This window comes from Ranitomeya variabilis, chromosome 1 (genome assembly GCF_051348905.1).
Source record: "Ranitomeya variabilis isolate aRanVar5 chromosome 1, aRanVar5.hap1, whole genome shotgun sequence".
In the NCBI taxonomy this organism is placed as follows: Eukaryota; Metazoa; Chordata; class Amphibia; order Anura; family Dendrobatidae; genus Ranitomeya; species Ranitomeya variabilis.
Window position 1 is genome coordinate 997,284,352 of NC_135232.1, and position 22,579 is coordinate 997,306,930.

The following is a 22,579-nucleotide window of genomic DNA, read 5'->3' on the forward strand; positions in this document are numbered from 1 at the left end:
AATGATTTTAAAATCCGAAATGTTGACCTACTGAAATGTATATTCAGTAAATGCACTCACTCAATACTTGGTCGAAGCTCCTTTTGCATCAATTACTGCATCAATGCGGCGTGGCATGGAGGCGATCAGCCTGTTGTACTACTGAGGTGTTATGGAAGCCCAGGTTGCTTTGATAGCAGCCTTCAGCTTGTCTGCATTGTTGGGTCTCATGTCTCTCATCTTCCTCTTGACAATACCCCATAGATTCTCTTTGGGGTTAAGGTCAGGGGAGTTTGCTGGCCAATCAACTACAGTGATACTGTTGCTTTTAAACCAGGTGTTGGTACTTTTGGCAGTCTGGACATATGCCAAGTCCTGCTGGAGAATGAAATTTCAATCTCCATAAAGCTTGTCAGCAGAGGGAAGCATGAAGTGCTCTAAAATTTCCTGGTAGATGGCTACGCTGACTTTGGTCTTGATAAAACACAGTGGACCTACACCAGCAGATGACACGACTCCCCAAACCATCACTGATTGTAGAACCTTCACACTAGACCTGAAGCAGCTTGGATTGTGTGCTTCTCCATTTTTCCTCCAAACTCTGGGACCTTGATTTCCAAATGAAATGCAAAATTTAGTTTTATCTGAAAACAACACTTTAGACCATCGGGGAACAGTCCAGTTCTTTTTCTCCTTGGCCCACGTAATGATCATGAGTGGCTTGACACAAGGAATGCGACACTTGTAGCCCAAATCTCCCCCAAGGCCTTTTCTTAACAATCCTTTCAAGGCTGTGGTTATCCCGGTTGCTAGTGCACCTTTTTCTACTACACTTTTACCTTCCACTCAACTTTCCATTAATATGCTTGGATACAGCACTCTGTGAACAGTCAGCTTCTTTAGCAATTACCTTTTGTGACTTACTCTCCTTGTGGATTGAGTCAATGACTGCCTTCTGGATATCTGTCAAGTCAGTAGTCTTCCCCATGATTATGGCACCTACTGAAACAGACTAAGGAACCTATGAATATAAAAGCAATTGGATCCGCGCTACAGTGACAGTGAAACATGTAGGAATCTACACGGAGTAGGAGACAAAATGAATTCAGAGTACTCTGCTCAAATAATGCACAATGTACCAGTAAATATAGGTAGATACTGTACTCCCCAGCACAACACCGGACCACAGCAGGCCGCCCTCCGCTGATACAGACCTGGACCTAAAGCCAGGGATGCAAATGTGTCTAGAGAGCCAATGACAGTATATAAATTACGGACTCACCGTGATGTCATTGTGGCTCGGTGTGGAATGATGGTTGTGGTCCGGTTTAGATGGTGAGATCCGTCGGGTGGGCATGCAGGCAGACAAACGGGCAAGCAGAGGAGAACAACCGCAGAGCAGCGTGCAGTGCGGAAGCTGCGTAGAGCCAGGGACGGCTCCGGCCGGTAGCGTCCCTGGATACGAGCGGGAAAGGACAGAGGGAGGAGCTCGCTGGCACAGGGCTCAGCGTGTGACGTCACGGAGCTTGTGGACGGGGTAACACAGAGACCAAAAGGCCGACGCGTTTCGAAGGAATGGCGTCCTTCTTCATCAGGGTACAGTGCTGGGGAGTACAGTATCTACCTATATTTACTGGTACATTGTGCATGATTTCAGCAGAGGTACTCTGAATTCATTTTGTCTCCTACTCAGTGTAGATTCCTACATGTTTCACTGTCACTGTAGCGCGGATCCAGTTGCTTTTATATTCATTGGTTCTTTTATTCGACAGTAGCAGCTCCTATCTGTCCTGGTTCCTGCGGCTCAGTGATTCTGGTGAGGTAGCGCTGGTGTATTCTTTTGTATCAGACTAAGGAACCTTTTTAAATGCTTAGGAAGCCTTTGCAGGTGTTATTTGTTAATTATTCTAATTTACTGCGATAATGACTTTTGGGTTATCATTGTCGGTAAGCCATAATCATCAATCTTAACAGAAATAAACATTTGAAATAGATCACTCTGCAATGACTATATAAAATGAGTTTCACTTTTTGTATTGAAGAACTGAAATAAAATAACTTTTTGATGATATTCTAATTTAGTGAGAAGAACTTGTAAGTCCCTTATCCTGGGCCCAATCTTGATATACACTGCTCAAAAGCATAAAGGGAACACTTAAACAACAGAATATAACTTCAAGTAGATCAGTGTGCTCAGTGTGAACCTGCTTTCATCTGTAAATAACACAGGGCGCCAGTGACGAATATGCCAATCCTGGTGTTCTGTGGCAAATGCCAAGCGTCCGGCACGGTGTCGGGCTGTGAGCACAACCCCCATCTGAGGACATCGGGCACTCAGACCATCCTCATGGAGTCGGTTTCTAACCGTTTGTGCAGACACATGCACATTTATGGCCTGCTGGAGGTCATTTTGCAGGGCTCTGGCAGTGCTCCTCCTGTTCCTCCTTGCACAAAGGCTGAGGTAGCGGTCCTGCTGCTGGGTTGTTGCCCTCCTACGGCCCCCTCCACATCTCCTGGTGTACTGGCCTGTCTCCTGTTAGCGCCTCCAGCCTCTGGCCACTACGCCGACAGACACATCAAACCTTCTTTCCACAGCTCGCATTGATGTGTCATCCTGGATCAGCTGCACTACCTGAGCCACTTGTGTGGGTGGTAGAGTCCATCTCATGCTACCACGAGTGTGAAAGCACAACCAACATTCAAAAGTGACCAAAACATCAGCCAGAAAGCATTGGTACTGAGATGAGTTTGACGATTGTCAATCAGGGTTGCTTCCTCAGTGGACAGTTTGATTTCACAGAAGTTTGATTTACTTGGAGTTATATTCTGTTATTTAAATGTTCCCTTTATTTTTTTGAGTAGTGTAGTATAATTTCAAAGCCGACGACACACATCAAAGTTGAAGTTTCTGCTGGCATTAACAGGTCCCTGACCCGCAGCTGTGGCTGCAATCGTTGCATCCCTGACAATGGGGTTGAGGTCAAGGCTCTGTGCAATAGGCACAGTTATGAGAAACAGAAAAGGGCTTTCCCCAATCTCTCCTCACAAAATGGATGCATACAATTGTAGTAAATATCTTGGTAAGCTGAAGCATTAGAGATTTTCTTCACTGGAACTAAAAGGCCTAGGTGGACATTGGAAGAACAATCCCAGGGCATCCCTGCTCAATCAACTTTTACAGCTGGCACAATGCAGTCAAGCAGGTAATATTCTCCTCGCCAAGTCCAGACTCATCCACCTGCCTGCCAGGTAAAAAGTGGGATTTATCACTTTACAGAACACAATTCCACTGCTCCAGGAGTACAGTGTTAGTGTCCTTTACACTTCTCCATCAAACACTTATCATTGTGCTTGGTGATGTAAAGTTGCACGGAAACCTCAGCGCTCAGTAATTGGATAGGAGGTTTGTTTGAGTCAGCAGAGTGCTGGTGACTTTTATACACTGCTAACCTCAGCAGTGGGCACCCATCCCTCTTAGGTTTATGTGGTCTGCTACGGTGGCCGAGTTGCTGTTGTTCCCACGTACTTCCACTTTTCAATAATACCACTCATAGAGGATTGGAAAAAACGTAGGTGGTAAGGACTAACACATGAGTTGTTAGGCCACATTTCCATGAGTATTTGATGGGTTTTTGATGTTCCTGATTTTCTGCTGCACTTCTGCATCCAATAGGTAAATTCATTGCATTTTGAGTGTTTTTTTTTTTTTTATATCCATTTGTGATGCTGTAGTTTTTGTTTCTTTCTGGTATGTCATGATTTAAATAAAGCTGCTTTGTTTTTGATACCTTCTGATATTTGGCTTTGCAAACTTTATTGATACAGTGATATGCTAATTACACACATTTTAAATGCATTTCCGCAGGAAAAACACAATAAGGCTATGTGCACACGTCAGGATTTCTTGCAGAAATTTCCTGAACAAAACCGGACATTTTCTGCAAGAAATCCGCATGCGTTTTTTTCTCACGTTTTTTTCGCGTTATTTTCCGGAGTTTCCCAATGCATTAAATAGCGTCAAAAAAGAGAAAAATCCGCAAAATTAATGAACATGCTGTGTTTTTTCCGCGAAAAAAAAAGCATCATGTGCACAAAAATTGCAGAATGCATTAAAAATGCAGAATATATTTCAAATGTTTTTTCCACGGAAAACGGCGGAAAAAAACGCGAAAAAAACACAAAAAATCCTGAACGTGTGCACATAGCCTAAAAAAACCATTTTTACCTACATATTTTCCATATCTTATTAAATTCTTTGTGGAAAATCCACGCAAAACTCAGGGTACCGGCAAGAGAAACTTTGCTGGAACTGTAACACGCTGCATTATTCATCCCCTGTGAAAATATGCAGTATCAAAACCTCACAAAAAAAACTCACTGTGAGAACTTAACATTACAGCATTTACCAGGGGCGTACATAGAAATGGGACCCCATAGCAGAAGTTCTAATCGGCCCCACCCCCCACAAAAAAATATTCGGTGGGGTCACAGAAGAGCATATCTCACAACTTCCCAGACTTTACAAAGTAATTTTCCTCCTACTGAAGCCCTAGAGTCTCTTTTCATTGCACCCATAAAGTATGATGCCAACAAAAGTGCCCCCAAACACTGTATGATGCCCCTACAGTATCATCCACATGGCAGTATGATGACCCTACTGTACCTCACCTCAAGTCCCCCCGGGAATGTATGGTGACCTCAAAACAGTATGATCCCCCAACTGTGACCCCCACACAGCCTTCCATGCACTTCTGTCTAATGGCCCCCACACGCCTTCCACACAGTATGATGGACCCCAAACAAACCTTGCAGTTAATAGCCCTCTGTGTCTGTACTGTTACATACTTAGGCTGTTAACTGGTTCATGCAGCTTTACATGAACACTCGAGCCTTACACTATGGCTGGTCCAAATAACTAAAGCAATTGTTACCATCCACCTCTCGTGTCTCCCCTTTTCCTCATAGTTTGTAAGCTTGCGAGCAGGGCCCTCACTCCTCCTGGTATCTGTTTTGAACTGTGATTTCTGTTATGCTGTAATGTCTATTGTCTGTACAAGTCCCCTCTAAGTTGTAAAGCGCTGCGGAATATGTTGGCGCTATATAAATAAAATTATTATTATTTATTATATTATTATTATTATTATTATTATTATGATAAACCTTCACATTGTAGAATTGCTTACAAACCGTATAATGGCCCCAACTTAGCCTTCCATAAAGTATAATGGACCCACAGTCCTCCAAATATTATAATAGTCCTCCATATAGTATAATGGGCCCCATAGTTCTCCATATTGTATCCTGCACCCAATAATCCTTCATATTTATATTGTACCCCATAGCCCTCCATACAGTATAATGCACTCTCCATAGTCCCCATACAGTATAATGCATGCACCATAGTTCTCCATACAGTATAATGCAGTCCATAGTCCTCCATATAGTATAATGCTCCTCATAGTCCTCCATACAGTATAATGCTCTCCCTATAGTCCTCCAAATAGTATAATGCGCTCTCCATAGTCCTCCATACAGTATACTGCACTCCTATTGTCCTCAATACAGTACACTGCACTCCGCATAGTTCACTATTCAGTATAATGCACTCCCCATAGTCCTTCATACAGTATAATAATCTCCCTATAGTTCTACATACAGTATAGTTCAATTACCCATAGTTCTCCATAATCCATACAGTATAATGCACACCCCAGTCCTCCATACAATATAATGCACTCCCCATAGTCCTCTATACAGTATTATAGCCAAGACAATTTACTCATTGATATATATAAAAAAAAAGAAATACAATACTCACCTCTCCTCCTCATTCCCCCGCTGCTCCGGTGACTGCAGTGAGCGTTCTGAAGGGCCTGCACTTCTTAGCACTGTGGGCGCCATGTAGTGACGTTTATGAATTGCGATACCCATCATCTGGTATATTGTGTGGAATGCACCTTATGTAATTTATGTTATATTGGATGTACCACTAGGAAAATGTAAAAAAAAAAAGAATTTCAGAATATATATATATATATATATATATATATATATATATATATATATATATATATATATATTAGATAGATGAAAAAAGGAAAACAGCACAACAAAGTGAAAAAAAGGTGGACTTTATTGCCCAAACGGCGTGGCAACGTTTCGGATGTAATATCCTTTCTCAAGCAGTGAATACATAAGAGTGTCAGGGTTTTATACAAAACACATACATATCTCATTAATAAAATCATTAAAAGAAATATTGAATAATACTAAACAGTGTATCAGTGACAAGTGCTATATAAAGTGCAATATCTGAAAATCCTTTTGGATTTTTTGTTTAAATACATAAATCATTATAAACTCCATCTAAAAAATATAAAGATCCACTAAATACCTAATCAGATTAATTGCTTTAACCAGGTGTCCCCTTCCATGAAACATAATTAAATCAGACTCACAGATGTATTTCTTGTAAGCGCCATGTCCTCGGCGTTCTTGGGTATCAACTGCGCATGTCCGTGACGATTATGTCCAGGACTCATAGCGCTCAATCTGATTTACCTTCCGACCTGGCTTGTTTTGTTAGATCTCTTCATTCCTGACCCCAGCTTTGTATTTTGATCCTGTGCTGCCCGTTCTGACCTTGGACTGTTTGACCAGGTCTCTGTCTGTACCCTCTGTGCTTCATGTCATGCCTCTGACCCTTCAGTCAGCTATTGCAGACCTGGGGATTGTCCTGGTGTGGCACTTGGTGACTACCCTAATGGCCCAAGCCTATCCCCTCACCACCAGAGGCTCTAGTGAAGACCAGGTAGTGGAACATTGGTTCCACATCCACCGCCGTCACATTTAGCAATTTATTTTAAGCAATTAGCTGGCTACCCATATTATATTGCTTTTAAAACCTACAATTGTCTGCAGATTTGCCACTGTGAATTTGATAAAATAAGCAAAATCAAAGAAATGGGCTCAATATGAGTCATCAGATGTCAAAGTAGATGAGGGCAGAGCAGGACCCAGATGCAACTGTTCAGACACTTGCCCATGGAAAACTATATAAACTAAATGCCCAGCCCAAAAAGGGGGAGTCATACCCTTGTTCATGCAAAGTGCCAAAAATTAAAACTATTCCAAAGAAATGAGCCAGAATATAAGTTGGTAGAAGCACAGTGCAGGTACACATTCACTCTGTGACCATTTAACAGACAGAACCCAAGATAAAAACATATTCACCTTCTCTGGTACATCTATAACTCCTTGGCCTAGACCTCTGCCAGTCCCTGTACAAATAGAGACTTTTTTCCCCTAATGTGTTGCGGATGTTGTGGAATTTACAGCAAAATCAGCAAATGGAATTTGTACATTCTGACTCCAGCACTAACGAGTTGGGTCACTGCTACAGTCAATAATGGATCGTAGCAGTCACATGCCCGTCTGACCAGAAGAGGAAAAACTGGGACTGTTAAGAAATCTTGGCAGCGTTGGAAGAGATTAAAAAAAAAAGAAAAGTATCATAAGCAGCTTTAGAAAATAACAAATTAGAGGTTTATAATTCCATTAAAAGTTCAAAACATATTTAAAGGGAACCTGTCACCCCCAAATCGAAGGTGAGCTAACCCCACTGGCATCAGGGGCTTATCTACAGCATTCTGGAATGCTGTAGATAAGCCTCCAATGTAACCTGAAAGATGAGAAAAAGAGGTTAGATTATACTCACCCAGGGGCGGTCCGATGGGTGTCGCGGTCCGGTCCGGGGCCTCCCATCTTCCTATGATGACGTCCTCTTCTTGTCTTCACGCTGCGGCTCCTGCGCAGGCGTACTTTGTCTGCCCTCTTGAGGGCAAAGTACTGCAGTGCGCAGGCGCCGGGCCTTTCTGACCTTTCCCGGAGCCTGCGCACTGCAGTACTTTGCTCTGCGCTCAACAGGGCAGAAAAAGTACGCCTGCACTGGAGCGTGAAGACAAGAAGAGGACGTCATCATAAGAAGAAGATGGGAGGCCCCGGACCGGACCACGACACCCATCGGACCGGACCGCAGCGGGAACGCCCCTGGGTGAGTATAATCTAATCTCTTTTTCTCATCTGTCAAGTTACATCAGTGGCTTATTTACAGCATTACAGAATGCTGTAGATAAGCCCCTGATGCCGGTGGGCTCAGCTCACTTTCGATTTTGGGGGTGACAGGTTCCCTTTAAAAAAAACTTTGATATGGGTTACAAGCGGGTTGTGTCAAAAAAAAAAAAAAAAGAAAAGCAAAAGGAAACAAATAACCCTTTTGCCATCCTTTATTATGGCAGGACAATAAAAAAAATAAAAAATACTCATTTAATATCGCCACAACCACAGATTCTTATGATACAATTAAACAGGTAATATATCCTATATTGTGAATGTCAGGACTGCTGTTTTTTTTTTATCATCACCTTGAAAAAAATTGGATTAAAAATTTAAAAGAGAAGGGTTACGAAGAAAAATAAATAAATAAAAATATTGCACAGATGGAGCAATAAATGTAAAATAATGAACTAAATTGTGCTCCCTCTTTTAGCTACTGGCTGTTCTAGCGCCATGTCCCTGTTGCTTCTGTTTACATTGGCCCCTGATGTCAAAACCTGTGTAACTCGTGTGATATCTGCAGCCAATCACTAGCTTCAGCCCATAAAATGTGTACCCACCCTGTATAGACACTTAAAAGAACTGTTCACAGTTATGAGGTAGAGTGGCTATTATCTTATATTCAATTTTCTTTCTAGAAATTTTAATGCCAGAAAAAATGCCATAGTTTCTGGGCTGTATTGTGCATAAATGTGTTTTTTTTTTTTTTCAGAATATTTATTAGTCTATGCCTGATGAAGGGACCTGCATAGTCTGGAGAGCTTGCAATTTGTTACTATCTTTTCAGTTAGCCATTAAAAGGTATCAACCAGTGAGGACTCTCAATCCTAAATAATTTTCTATCTACTGGCTAACATGGTACCAAGATATAGATCTTTCCTGTAAAGTCACTTTTATTCATTCTGATCTGGCAAAACTGAAACTCACCACTTTGTTTCCCTCTTACTAAAGTCTCCTTTCTCCAATCGATCTTGAATACAGCAGACAGCCTCAAATGTCTGTTCAGCTCCTACAAAGACGACTCCAATCTGTGCCATTCATTGCACTGGTTGCCCATCTTCTACAGTGTACAATATAAACGCATCACTCTCATCTGTCTACCCCCATACCATGCTCTCAGTTCTACTAATGATCAAAGCACAGGCGTATCTAGGGTTTCTGGCACCCGAGGAAAGAATTCATTTTGGCGCCCCCCCTCCCCCCAGGACATATGCGATTTGCACACTTAGTCATGTACCCACGAGCTCCTCTCCCTAATGCTTTCAATTTTCAGTGAAAAACTGAGAGAAGCAGAAGAGAAGCTCGGTGTCACAGGACCACAAGTATGAAAATCACATATGAGTGAAGTGTCCATGTGACGACTACTGGAACCTGCAGAGCTGAATCCTGACATCGCAGGCTACTGAATTCTCACAACTAATGCACTGCACACTTTTAGGATTCTCCCTTGCCGGTGGACAGTCATGTTAGCACAAGCATGCGATTTGTATACTTCTGACCACATTCCGACTAGACGTGCCTGGCCTCGCTCAGTTCATTTTCATTGAGTGAGGCCACACATGTCTAGTCGGCACGTGACAGCATGTATGTAAATCGCCAGCACGACTAATTCCTGACAGCGTGCAGTGCGCACTCTGAGAAGTCAGAAGTCTGCAGTCACAAAGAATGACTGCAGACTCATTACAAACCTGGACATCCCCTTTAATGCTCCTAACATAAATAAAACATAAGTTAGTTAGTATCACAAATAACATTTACATCCAGGTACCTTATAGATGACGTCGTCTCTGGAGCCGTTCTCCTTCTTTTCTTCATCTTGTCCAGACCCCATGATGAGTTTTGTCATCCACAGCTCATCTCTGCAGACTTCCATCTTCTCCGTTTTTTTGCAGAAAATCTCCACACGATACCCTTAAAGATATAAGTGTGAATATAATGCTCCTGAATAAAAATTGCCCCTCACTATATTGTCTGCACAAAATATGACCCCCACACTGTCCCTCTTATGATACATGCTCTACACACTGACCTCTCCTTTCCATACCCGCCCCCTCTTCACACTGTCCTCTCATACTGTGTCCCCCTATAGGGCTCAGTATTTATACTGTACTCTCATCACACTCCCCCTCCTTGGTATACTGTCCCCTCCTGGCTGTGCCCTTACACTGTCCCTCCATGCTACGCTCCCACTACTCAGTTTCTATTCATGTAATGATTAAGGGAGCTTAGTGAGATTCTAACCCATATGGCTTGTGCTGAAGTCTGTATCCTCCATGCTTAATAGTATGTGAATAAAGAAAACTCTTTTTTACGGACTCGGTGAAGCTGGACATTCTTTTCTTTTTTGGACTCATATATTTACCCCCTCACTTTCTACACTGCCTGCTCACCTGACTCCCCATACTGTGTCTGCACACATCCCATCACCCTCACTCCCCGTACTCTGTCCACATACATCTTTCACATTGCTACTCATACTGTGTCCACATACATTCCCCCATTTGCTCTTCATACTGTCTGCACCCATCCCCATACTGTTTCCTCAGATGTGCCCCCCATTCCCCAGTACTGTTTCCTCATACATGCCCCCTATTCCCCCATACTGTTTCCTCATACATGCCCCCATTCTCCTGTACTGTTTCCTCATATATGCCCATTATTTTCCTCTACCCCACCCCATCATTGCTCTCTTCACCAAATCCATCTTTGCCTTCTCCACCACCACTATCATTGCTTTCTCCCCCACCACCCCATAATTTTCCATTCCACAACCTCCATCATTTCCTCTTTCCCCAGCACTCCCATCATTGCTCATTCCACCACCTCCATCATTTCCTCCTTTGCCTTTTCCACCACATCCATCATTTTCTCTTCCCCCACTATCCCCATCATCATTGTCCTTTCCACCGCCATCACCATACTTGCCCATTCCACCACCTCCATCATTTTCTCCCCTCCAATATCATCAGTGTGCTTTCCACCACCACCATCCTTGTCCATTCTACCACCTCCATCATTTCTTCCCCCCCTCATTATTGCCCTTTCCACCTCCTTGATTTCCTCCTCCCCCATCATTGCATTCTCCCCCCACCACCATCATTGCCCATTCCAATTTCCACCTCCATCATTTCCTCCCCCCACCCCCATCATTGCCCATTCCACCACATCCATCATTTCCTCCTCCCCATCCATCCCAATTATTGCCCTCTCCCTGTCAGCCCCATCATTGCCCTCGCCCCTACTCCCCGTACACACACACACAAAACCATTTGCCTCTCTGCTCATTCAACCGCAGCGCTACACATGCACGCATGCACACACAACACACACATGCACAACACACACACACAGCACCTCTCACCTCTATATATACACACACCACACATACAGCACCTCTATATATACACACACACACACACACACACACAACACCTCTCACCTCTATATATACACACACACACAACACACATACAGCACCAGTGGCGGACACTGACAGCTTTGGGCCCCTGTGCAAGAAATGTGTCTGGGCCCCCCTCTCTGCCCAGCATGCTGCTTATGATGAGAGCAATCTGGCTCCGAACAACAAACCAGATTGCCCTCATTATCAAAGGTTAAGATTTGGTTCTGCTGGTTCTAGCGCAGTCAGACTTGCAGTCAGGTGACAACTAGTGTTCGCTGTCAGTGAATAGAACACTGCAGACTCTCTAGTTGGCACATGACAGCAAGTGTGCAAAGTGCATCCTCTTGGTTAGGTGATTACTGTGGGAAACGGCAGAGCCTGACCATGTACCTATACTGTATATTATATTACATTATATGTCTGGTATCTGATAGTATACTACAAATAAAAGTAGAATCGTGTAGTAGACTGCATTATTCCATATAACAGTATCATGTAAAAGACGTACTACAGGGAGAGCCCCCACACAGCTCTCCCTATATACAATTTGTGCCCTCACAGAGCCCCCTATATAGAGCAGGAGCCCTCACAGAGTCCCCGATGACATCTGGATGCAGGTCAGCTGTATATTGCAACCTGCGGACCAGTGTTTCCAGGTGTTTTGTTATCACAGATTGCCCGGTCCGATTTCCACATATTGCCCAGGTCTGTTATATATGAGCCATATACTAATCTGTGTACTGGTTGTTATGTACTATACCACTGATGGCGAACCTTTTAGAGACCGAGTGCCCAAACTGCAATCTAAAATCCACTTATTTATCGCAAAGTGCAATTTAACCGGAATACTGTGGTTTTAGATTAGAAAATCTCCTACATTAGCACGCTATAGCGTCTATAGCAAAGAGCTTGTAAGCACTGCACTCCAAGCCAAAGATACTAACCACCGATTGCAGTGGAGGTCTGTTCTTGAGAATGAAGAGGATTTTTATTCCAAAGTAAAATTGCCAAGTTGTTTGTTTCTTACAACCTCTTTGCAATTGTAACCCTTTATCATGGTGAGAATAACCCTTTAAGCCAGGGATGTCAAACTAAATTCACATATTCCTCCATACAGTGAAATGGGCCTCACATAGTGCTCCATACTGTATAATTGCCCCACATTATGGTGCCTACTGTATAATGACCATATATGATGCTGCCTACTGTGTAAAGGCCATACATGATGCTCCATACTGTATAATAGCCACACATGATGGTGCCTACTGTATAATGGCCACATATGATGCTCCATACTGCATAATGGCCCCACATGATGATGCTCAATACTGTATAATGGCCCCACATGATGATGCATATAGTATAATGGCCCCACATGATTATGCATACAGTATAATGGCCCCACATGATGATGCATACTTTATAATGGCCTCACATGATGATGCATACCGTATAATGGCCCCACATGATGCTGCATACCGTATAATGGCCCCACATGATGCTACAAACAGTATAATGGCCCCATAAACTGCTCCATACTGTGTAATGGCCTTGCATTAAAAAAAATACTCACCTCTGTCCGTTCCAACAGTGATCTAGTCTCTTCATATATCAGTCCTACCTGTGGGCATGCCCACCATCTCGGCAATAGTGCCGCCGCCACTCTCCTCAGATCGCGCGCCATCCCCGTCCTCGGCAAGAGCGCAGACTGATGGAATGGCGTGCGGCCTGATGGGAGAGTTGGGGTGCGTGTCCACTGTCCGGATTACATCCGGATTAGCTGCGGTTTGAACGCTGCGTACAACCGCAGCATTCAATCCGCAGCGTCCAGATATTACAACATAGTGGAGGGGATTTTATGAAATCCCGTCTCCACTATGCGTGCGAACACGCATCCGGCGGCCCTGCATTTCCAGACATGCGGCATGTCATTTTAGAACTCATCATGTCTGTTTACCTTGTGGCGACGCTCCGTTGCCGCAAGGTAAATCACAGGGCCCTATGAATGGGGTGCAGAGATACCGGATGTGTGCAATGAACACATCTGGAATCACCAGGCGTATAGAAGGGGGCGGCGCTTTGGGCGGAGTGAGTTTTCCGCTCCGTCCAAAGCGTCGGCAATCTGGAACGTGGAACCTTACTTACCCTTAGGAGCAGAGTGGCCGTGGTGCTAGTGATGAGGGTCTGGGAGATTACAAGCGGGCTGATAAAAGTGATGGCGGAGCTAGTTTTGAGGAGATGGCACGCGTGCCCCCTCTGGCACCCGTGCCATAGGTTCGCCACCACTGTACTGTAGGTTCGCCACCACTATACTGTACTATGTGCACATATATAGTGTTATATGCACTGAGCACTGACCAGGCTGCAGGAACTCACATTATTATATCGGATATATAATGCGGGATGTCCTGGATGGCTGGGCTCAGGGTCACACAGTGCAGGGTGAGGATCACTGTGACTTATTGCTGCAGCTTCAGCTTACATGCAGATCGGGTGATGCTGGAGTCGGGACCTTATCTGTATGTAAACTTAAGGTGGTGCAATAAATCTCACAGTACAGATAGAACCTCTACAGAAAGCAGATAAGAAAGCAGGAATCAGATGAAGCCCGTCACATACCTCCTGCCCCGACTCCTGGCTCTCTGCTAACTTGACTTCATCTCTCCTCTCCGGCAGAGTGAAACAGGCGCGCAGGTGACGTCAGATCAGCAGACATACAGCCTACTGTGTCTGCAATAGGGGATGCCGGCCGGCACTTGTACACTGCTAATACAGTGCAGGGCCTGCACCGATCTACTGCAGCAGCAGAAAGCCGGGGCCCTGTACGCCCCGGCCTGCAAGGGCCCCCCTCCACCTCCGGGCCCCAGTGCGGCTGCACCGGTTGAACCGGCGGTAGTTCCGCCCCTGTACAGCACCTCTCACCTCTATATACACACACACACACACACACACACACACACACACACACACAACACCTCTATTCTTGAATGTGGTTTTGCGCACCTTGAGGGGTGCAGTTTTTAGAATGGTGTAACTTTTTGGTATTTTCTATCATATTGACCCCTCAGTCACTTCAAATGTGATGTGGTCCTTAAAAAATAATGGTGTTGTAAAAATGAGAAATCGCTGGTCAACTATTAACCCTTAACTCCCTAACAAAAAAAGTTTGTGTTTCAAAATTGTGCTGATGTAAAGTAGACATGTGGGAAATGTTATTTTGTGTGACATATCTCTGTGATTTAAGGGCATGAAAATTCAAAGTTGGAAATTTTCAAAATTTTCGCAAAATTTCCATTTTTTTCACAAATAAACACACGTCATATCAAATACATTTTACCACTATCATGAAGTACAATATGTCACAAGAAAACAGTGTCAGAATCACCGGGATCCATTGACGCGTTCCGGAGTTATAACCTCATAAAGGGACAGTGGTCAGAATTGAAAAATTGGCCCGGTCATTAACATGCAAACCACCCTTGGGGGTAAAGGGGTTAATATAGTGCTAATAATATTCTTGGAGTCTAAAGCCTTTGGCTACTTCCTGAATGGGTCTGAAGGACTGGTGGACTGGTTTAGTGGGGGCATCAGCTGGACTGGGGAGGGACCTCTAATAATATTCATCATTAGAATATATTTTAAGAAATATATTTGTATAATTTGCTCACTACACAACACAAAATATATTTGTTATACCATTCCTCAATTATTTGTGCAAAACCAGTTTTAGAACCCAGACGAACTGAAAGCACTTCAGCCCTAATGTCAATTTACTTTTCTTCCAGAACTTGCAAGTAAAGGCTTGTAATCTCAGCTATTGTAGAATGCAGCTATTGTTCAGATAGAGATTGAATTCCATTATAAAGATTGCCACCAGTGTACTCGAGAAGATATTGGAAAGACGGGCTCCGAGAACAGGAGCTGACAAATGATGCTTGTTCCCTTCCGGTGCTAATTATAGCTCTACATTTTTAGCGGACAGCTGCTGTATAGTCTGCGGAGTATGAAGGTGAAACAATCCCATCACTGCAATAGATTGTAGAGATACCAGTTCCTGCGGGAAGCTAGAAAGACTCAACTAATGCAGTTCTAAAAATGGCTCATCATGTACACAACAAATATGGTGCTTCTAAAATACTCTTTTATGGGAATTAATTAGTGAAAAAAAGGTATACAGCTCTGGCAAAAAGTAAGAGACCACCACATGAAAACCCTGTCATGGGCAGCACAATCTCCAGACCTGAACCCCATTGAAAACCTCTGGAATGTAATGAAGAGGATGATGGATAGTCACAAGCCATCACACAAAGAAAAACTGCTTACATTTTTGCGCCAGAAGCAGTGTGAAAGACTGGTGGAAAGCATGCCAAGACGCATGAAAGCTGTGATTACAAATCATGTTATTCCACAAAATATTGATTTCTGAACTCTTCCTGAGTTAAAAAATTAGTATTGTTGTTACTAAATAATTATGAACTTGTTTTCTTTGCATTATTTGAGGTCTGAAAGCACTGTTTTTTTTTTTTATTTTGACCAATTCTCCTTTTCAGAAAAAATACATTTATTGCTTGGAAATTCGGAGACATGTTGTCAGAAGTTTATAGAATAAAAGAACAATTTACATTTTACTCAAAAATATACCAATAAAGAGAAAAATCAGACAAACTGAACATTTTGCAGTGGTCTCTTGATTTTTGCCAGAGCTGTATATAGGGTCTTCTTAATTTGTGAAAGTGAAGCTATTCTGGAATACAGTTTCTGATATTCGAGGTGAGCCCTATTCAAGTCAGATGAAGGCAGCAAACCCTCTTCTCAAAACCGGGACTAAACCGGCTCTCGATCGTTTTGACAACTTTGATACATTAATGAAACCTACCAACATTTCTGTTTGTTGTGACAAATATTGTATTCGCAATTAAGTATCAGTTCTGAAGCTATTTTTGTTTTGTGTAATGTATTGTGCTCTTCATCTGTTATTACTGGTATTTAATTCAAAATTGGCTGTTACCGGTTGGAGGCGTATCAGATCAAAGTCTGACACTGTGCAAGACTGTATGGAAACAACCCTTTAATAAAAGGGAAGAGCTAGGGCTCATGCAGACGTCTATGGATCACGGTCTGATCGCAGACTGCAATGCATGGACTGGTGTTGGCTCCATGACAGTCTACATAAGCCCAAAAGCTCAGTTGTCAATTTATTTATAAGTGTCTATGAGGCATTAGATGAATAGAATATACATTATCAACTGAGTTAATTTGCTTTACTCAATATCTACATTTATTCTGGTGCAAAGAATTTTTAAATGAAAAAAATCTAATATTTCCTTATATAATGAGTAGAGTTGAACAAAAAGATGTGCAGAATCCTGCGCCAGTGGCCATGTCGGTAGGATGTGTCCGCTAGAACACAGTTTCAAACCTTGTACCTTCTGGCATCCTCTTCTGATGAGTAGGACCAGGGCAGCGTTACCATCGTGGAGAGGAGACGCATGCATGGCGTCAAGGTGGGCCTAGTAATCAGAAGAGGCAATGGGAATGCTGGCAGAGAAGGTTGGCAGTACTCTAATCTGGCAGCCACAGAATAACTAGGGTCCTGCAAACATTTTTTTGATCAACGCCGTTGCAGAATTTTTTAAAGATTTTTTTTTTTCCCCCCCACAGAAGTTACATTATTTCAAACTTGAACCGATTAATCTGAAGGAGTTTTGGAATAAAAGAAACTAGAGACGTATTACAGCTGCTTCTTTATTGTGGGCCGATTTGTAGACTGTTGTACAGCTTTTATAGGTTGTTTTGAGACAATGAAAAGAACAAGGTTCCACAAATACATAATACCATGTCTGTCACTGCACAGAAGTCGTGGCAATCTGGTCAGCCAAAATACAAGGTGTCTGCAGGCACAGAAGAATAATGGCAGCGCCATTCTGTCAGTTACAAAAGCAGTTGTGTGCGAGAGTGGGGCATTGGTACGTACAGAGATGACCAACATCCCGGGAAAAGTGTCTGTTTATGAAAAAGTATAAAAAAAAGCATGGCCTGCCATGAGATTGTTAACCTGGAATTTCTTTAGAAACTTTTGTGCAGCTACATGTTAACATTGGCTTAAAATCCTTTCACAAAAAAAAAAATCATTTAGTGAATCATCTTTACGGGCAAACCTTTATATAGAGAATAATTGCCAACATGGACTTTGGATTGAGCCACCCGTAACTTCATCTCTATTAACCATTAGGAATTTGCGCCTTCTTGGACAGCTGAGCTGAGATACAAGTGTGGAGACAATCACACTAATAGAATGATAGTCTTCTATAGTAGAAACTTCTTGTCTGGGCAATTTTCCTAGGACACATAGCTTAGGTGGTCTAAGATTACATACCCTCCAGGTCTACGGAATCTAGTGCTAAACTACAGCATTGACTCCATTGTATTAAAGGTCTGTTTGAAAGGAAAAATGGGGGCCTATCCGATCAGAAAGACAGGACCTTTGTTAAAAAAAGGGAATTCAGCTTGGTTAGGCTGCATTCACAGGTCCATTTTTCAGGATTTGTGTAAGGACCATGATTTCTAGACCTGCGGTGGGTCTCCTGGCCTGAAGTCAGTGCCTCTTTATTTGCCTAGGAGGCTGTTGAGATCAGGTCAGCAGACAAATGAATTGTCTGTGTCATGGTCTGAAACATGGATGTCTGAAATTGGCCATAGCTGCAATTCCCAGTGTAATATAGAACAGCTTTAGTGATTTAGGAGTCTCAGTCATAAAAGCCACCATTTATATCCGAGCATCACAATTTTAAAACAAACCCGAGTTATAACTTTGAGACAATTTTGCTTTCCAAGCCCAAGTGCCTATATAATGATGCCGCCATTGCTGTGCCAATACTAGAGCCAGCACAGTAAAAAAATAAATCAACATATCCAAAATATTGTGCCATGTCACTGTCATTTCAATACACTTAAACTCCTCTAATGGCAAACAATAATAACTAATAAGAATGAAAATTAACTAAACTAAATGTTTTTAACCTGAAAAATTCCTCCAAAATACCAACTCCTCATATTTCTAACTTGAAGTCCACTGCCTTTAGGTGCAGTGACACTAAATAAAAAAAGAAGGGGCAGGTCTTTCTCACTATACTTCTGCTCTTGTTTGTCAAAAGGTATAAAGGCATAACAGAGAGGGCTCTCAGTTCAGTGCGCACAGGTATTGGACAATGGCGGCTGCAATGCATCTTGAGAAGTCAGAGAAATCAAGTTCCTGCACCTATAGTACCGGCAGAAAGATGATGAAATCAGTAAAAGCAACTTTAAATTGTTTTGTGAGATGTGAGCATCGAACTTCATTCTTTTCTACATGTTTAGTATAGTATGGGTAGATTTAAAAAGCCCAATGTTCATTTTTAAAGGCTATGCTATAAAGTCTAATGCCTAGGCTAGGTTCACACCAGAGTTTTGATATATAGTTGAAGCATGCTTACAGCAAAAAAAAAAAAAAAATACTGCTACAACGGGATTCTAATCTCACTGGATTTTATTACCATTGACACCTACTGTAAAAAAAAGGTATAGGTCTGGATACTGTTTTTGATACAACCAAAAAGTGTACTGTACCAGAGTGGTACTTTTTGTGGCATTTAAAAATAAATAAATAAAAACACAAGTACAAGGCATGGGCTTTAGTAAAAAACAAAACCACACAACACATATGCTTCAATTGTATGGCAAAAAGCAGGGTGAAATTTATGTAAGGAAAAAAAACAAAGCAGAACTGTGTCCCCAGAAAAGAAAAAGAAGTTCCTGTATATAAAGAGCTTTTGGCCGCTGAACAAGTCGCTCTCTATAAATAAAGATGGCAGATCCTGTCTGACAGCAAACCGGTCTGTAGCTGGCCAGCTCGGCACACTTTCCAGGGCGTGTTGAGAAATAGATTCACTAACTCTCACAGTATTGTAGATTAAATTAGGAAGGAACTATGTAATCCCTGGTCTTCGGTATTTTCTACCTCTTACATGAGCTCAGCTCACAGTGTTTCCTTATTACAGGATTTCAGCCAATAGAGAAAAGAGCTCACTTGGTTTTTGGCAAAAATACGATCACTTAACCTGACCCTTTTTAAGCCTTAATCTGTTTTGAAGGACACAGTATATTGATCTACACTTTAAGACAGAGCAGCAATCAAGATTGTCGAGTGACGAGGCCCATGGGCTTTCTAATGCATCAGGAACACATATCCATGGCTAGTTCTGATACTAGTCGAAGGTGAGATACCATCAAGCACACTTATGTTCCCTCGTTTTCTACCTTCTACCTTAGTAAAGCGATTTCAATCTGAAAGAATACGCACAATTGTACCATGACACCGTTCAATTGGCAGAGATGTCGAGAATTAAACACATAAATGAACAGTAATATAATAAATACATAGTCTATATATTAGATTCTACTGTAACAGGTTCGGCTATGTTGTAGATGAGGCTATGCTATAAATGTGGGAGTGAAAATCCAGTGGTATCAACAGAATCAAGTCCCATACAGCTCTACTCAGTGAGCAAAATCGGCGAATTTCACCAGAAAGGGATTTGGGATAATGGGATGACATGGTTTCTTCTAGTAAGGCAATAATTCTTTACATCTGGTCTATAAGGTGCTCTGCGTGTCTATAAGTGATATGCATAGAATTCCTAGCTAGACATGGCTTTCGTATATTACGCATGCAGTAGTGTGATCAGCTGGAGGGGCACTTGGTTCGGAAGAGTCTGTACAGCTTTTCGATGCAGTGTCTTCTTTCACACATGACTGCACGCTGTCCTGAGAGTCTGTATCTAGACACTGTCTCTTTGCCAGCGGATGTACAGAGACAGTAATCGCAATTTGCTGAGGATTTTCATGGAGAGAGGAGGCATCTGAATCCGCTGTAGGAGAATCACTCCGTTGTAAAGCATTAGGAATAGTGAACACCTCGTCCACGTCACAAAGTTCTTGGCCAACAGCTGCGTGTCTTATGAATGCATGCCCTTGTTCCTCCAAACCGACCACTTCCATGATCTCTTCCATTATGGTCCTGCAATTCATGATAAGTGGAGGCAAGGGCACGCTTCTGGCCAGTTCCTCAATATAGCGAGCAAATTCCATGGTTTTAAACTGCGTAACTTTGGCGAGCTCGAGGGTCTTTGCTGAAGTGATAATAGGTATTCTCTTTGCAATCTCAAAAGCTTTTTGCAATTTTTCTGGCCCTTCTGTCCTAAAGAAATCATTAATGGCTTTCTCAGTCTTCTTCAGGTGGCTGCTCATCATGCACAGTCGTGTTATGTTCAACACCATCACAATAGTAAAAGCAACCAGACAGACTATCATGTAGTAGATGCCCATATCCCCAGAGGTAAAAATCACCCGCAGCGTTACTGTATTATTCACAGTGCCATGGGAGTTGGTGGCGACACACGTGTACTTTCCTCGATCTTCAAATGTCACACTAGTGATGTTTAATAGTCCGCTATCAAGAATCCACAGTTTTCCATCTGAAATAAAGATAAACATATTTGAACTTAGTAAATACATAATGAGTGAAACTGAATAAGTGTTGTCTCTTCTATGACAGAGAAATCAATCAATGGCTTTATACAGGATTTGTAAGTAAATTGCGAAGGCCTGTGTACCATAAGAATTTATACACCTTCTTGCCAAGAGACTAAAAAAAAAAAGCTGTACTCTCTCACCAGATACAGGATGATATGAGAATAGATAAAGCACGGACCATCTGTGATCGCCGAGTGGGCACTAAGCAATCCCTATGACTGCGAGCACCTGTTTTGTCAGGTCTGCTATTACATAGACTGATAAGGAAACTTGGATTCAGGGAGAAGCTGGGGAGTCCAGGTATTGGATGAAAATGTAGAGGAAAGCAAGAGGAGCAGCACTCATCACTGGCAAATTCAGTGAAATGCACTTTATTTCGGTCACAGGTTTGCAGATGCAGACATCAGCGAAATAACTCATTGTTGAGCACCACAAGACATGGCTATTATCTGGATATATCTTGTTTGGTCCTATTTTTCCTTGTAACTGTGTGAGCTGGTAGTGCCAGATTTTTTTTTTCTTTGGCCTTAGTCAAAGTCTTGGACAGAGATGGGAGAAATATACAAAATCCAACTCATCAAAATAAAAAAAGATTACATATTTCATAATTTATTGTTCTGAGGTTAAATGAATTTGGCGATTCTGGTGAATTCCATGTACACATGGGACAAGGCCAACAATCAATATTGGATGCTTGTGATCTAGGGGCCCTCAGGTGGCACTGACAGGCAGGATTCAGTCATGCAAATCACTGCATGGATTCAGGAATACTTCCAGAAATCATTGTCTCTGAACATAGTTTCCCATGCAATCCACAAATGCAACTTAAAGCTGTATTATGCAAAAAAGAAGCCACATAGCAACACCATCCAAACAAATCTGCCTTCTTCTGTGAGCCAAAGCTCATTTCAAATGGACTGAAGCTAAATGGAAAACTGTTCTTTGCCTATGGCATGGGCAGCTTGCATATCTTGAAGGACCCCTCCAGACAATGTCTATTTCAGTAAGGGCCCTGTATATTTCAGCAAGACAATGCTAAACCACACACTGCTTCCATCACAAGATCATGATTTCACAGGAGAAGAGTTTGGGTGATGAATTGTCCGCCTGCAGCCAAGACCTATCACAGATAGAAAACACTTGGCGCCAAATAAAATTAAAAATCCAGCAAATAAGATGCAGGATAGATAAGCAGTGAGAATCCTACATTCGACAACATCCCTCTCCCAAAACTCCAGCAATTGGTCTCCGTACATCCCAGACATTAACAGACTGTTGTAAACAGAAGAGGAGAGGCTATACAATGGTAGACTTGGCCCTGTCCCAACATTTTGAGATGTATTACTGCCATCAATTTCTAAATGAGTGATTTTTTTTTGTAATGGAATGGAAAATTTCATAACATTCACCTACTTATCTGTGCTTTATGTGGAGCGCCCCAGATGCAGCGCCGCGGGGTACTCGGTACCGGGCCTCTCTGTCTCAGTTCTGGGGTTGTCACGGTTGCTAGACCCG

At 42.5% G+C, this 22,579-nt stretch overlaps 1 protein-coding gene across 1 annotated transcript in view; it reads right to left on the reverse strand.

The window, feature by feature from the left end:
* Nucleotides 1–17,225: 17,225 nt before the first annotated feature.
* MFAP3L (microfibril associated protein 3 like) overlaps nucleotides 17,226–22,579 on the reverse strand; it is a 57,198-nt gene continuing 51,844 nt past the window's right edge. Inside the window, exon 3 of the mRNA XM_077279499.1 lies at nucleotides 17,226–21,006. Coding sequence (XP_077135614.1) covers nucleotides 20,174–21,006 — 833 coding nt within the window. The 3' untranslated portion in view covers nucleotides 17,226–20,173. The remainder of the gene's footprint in view (nucleotides 21,007–22,579) is intronic.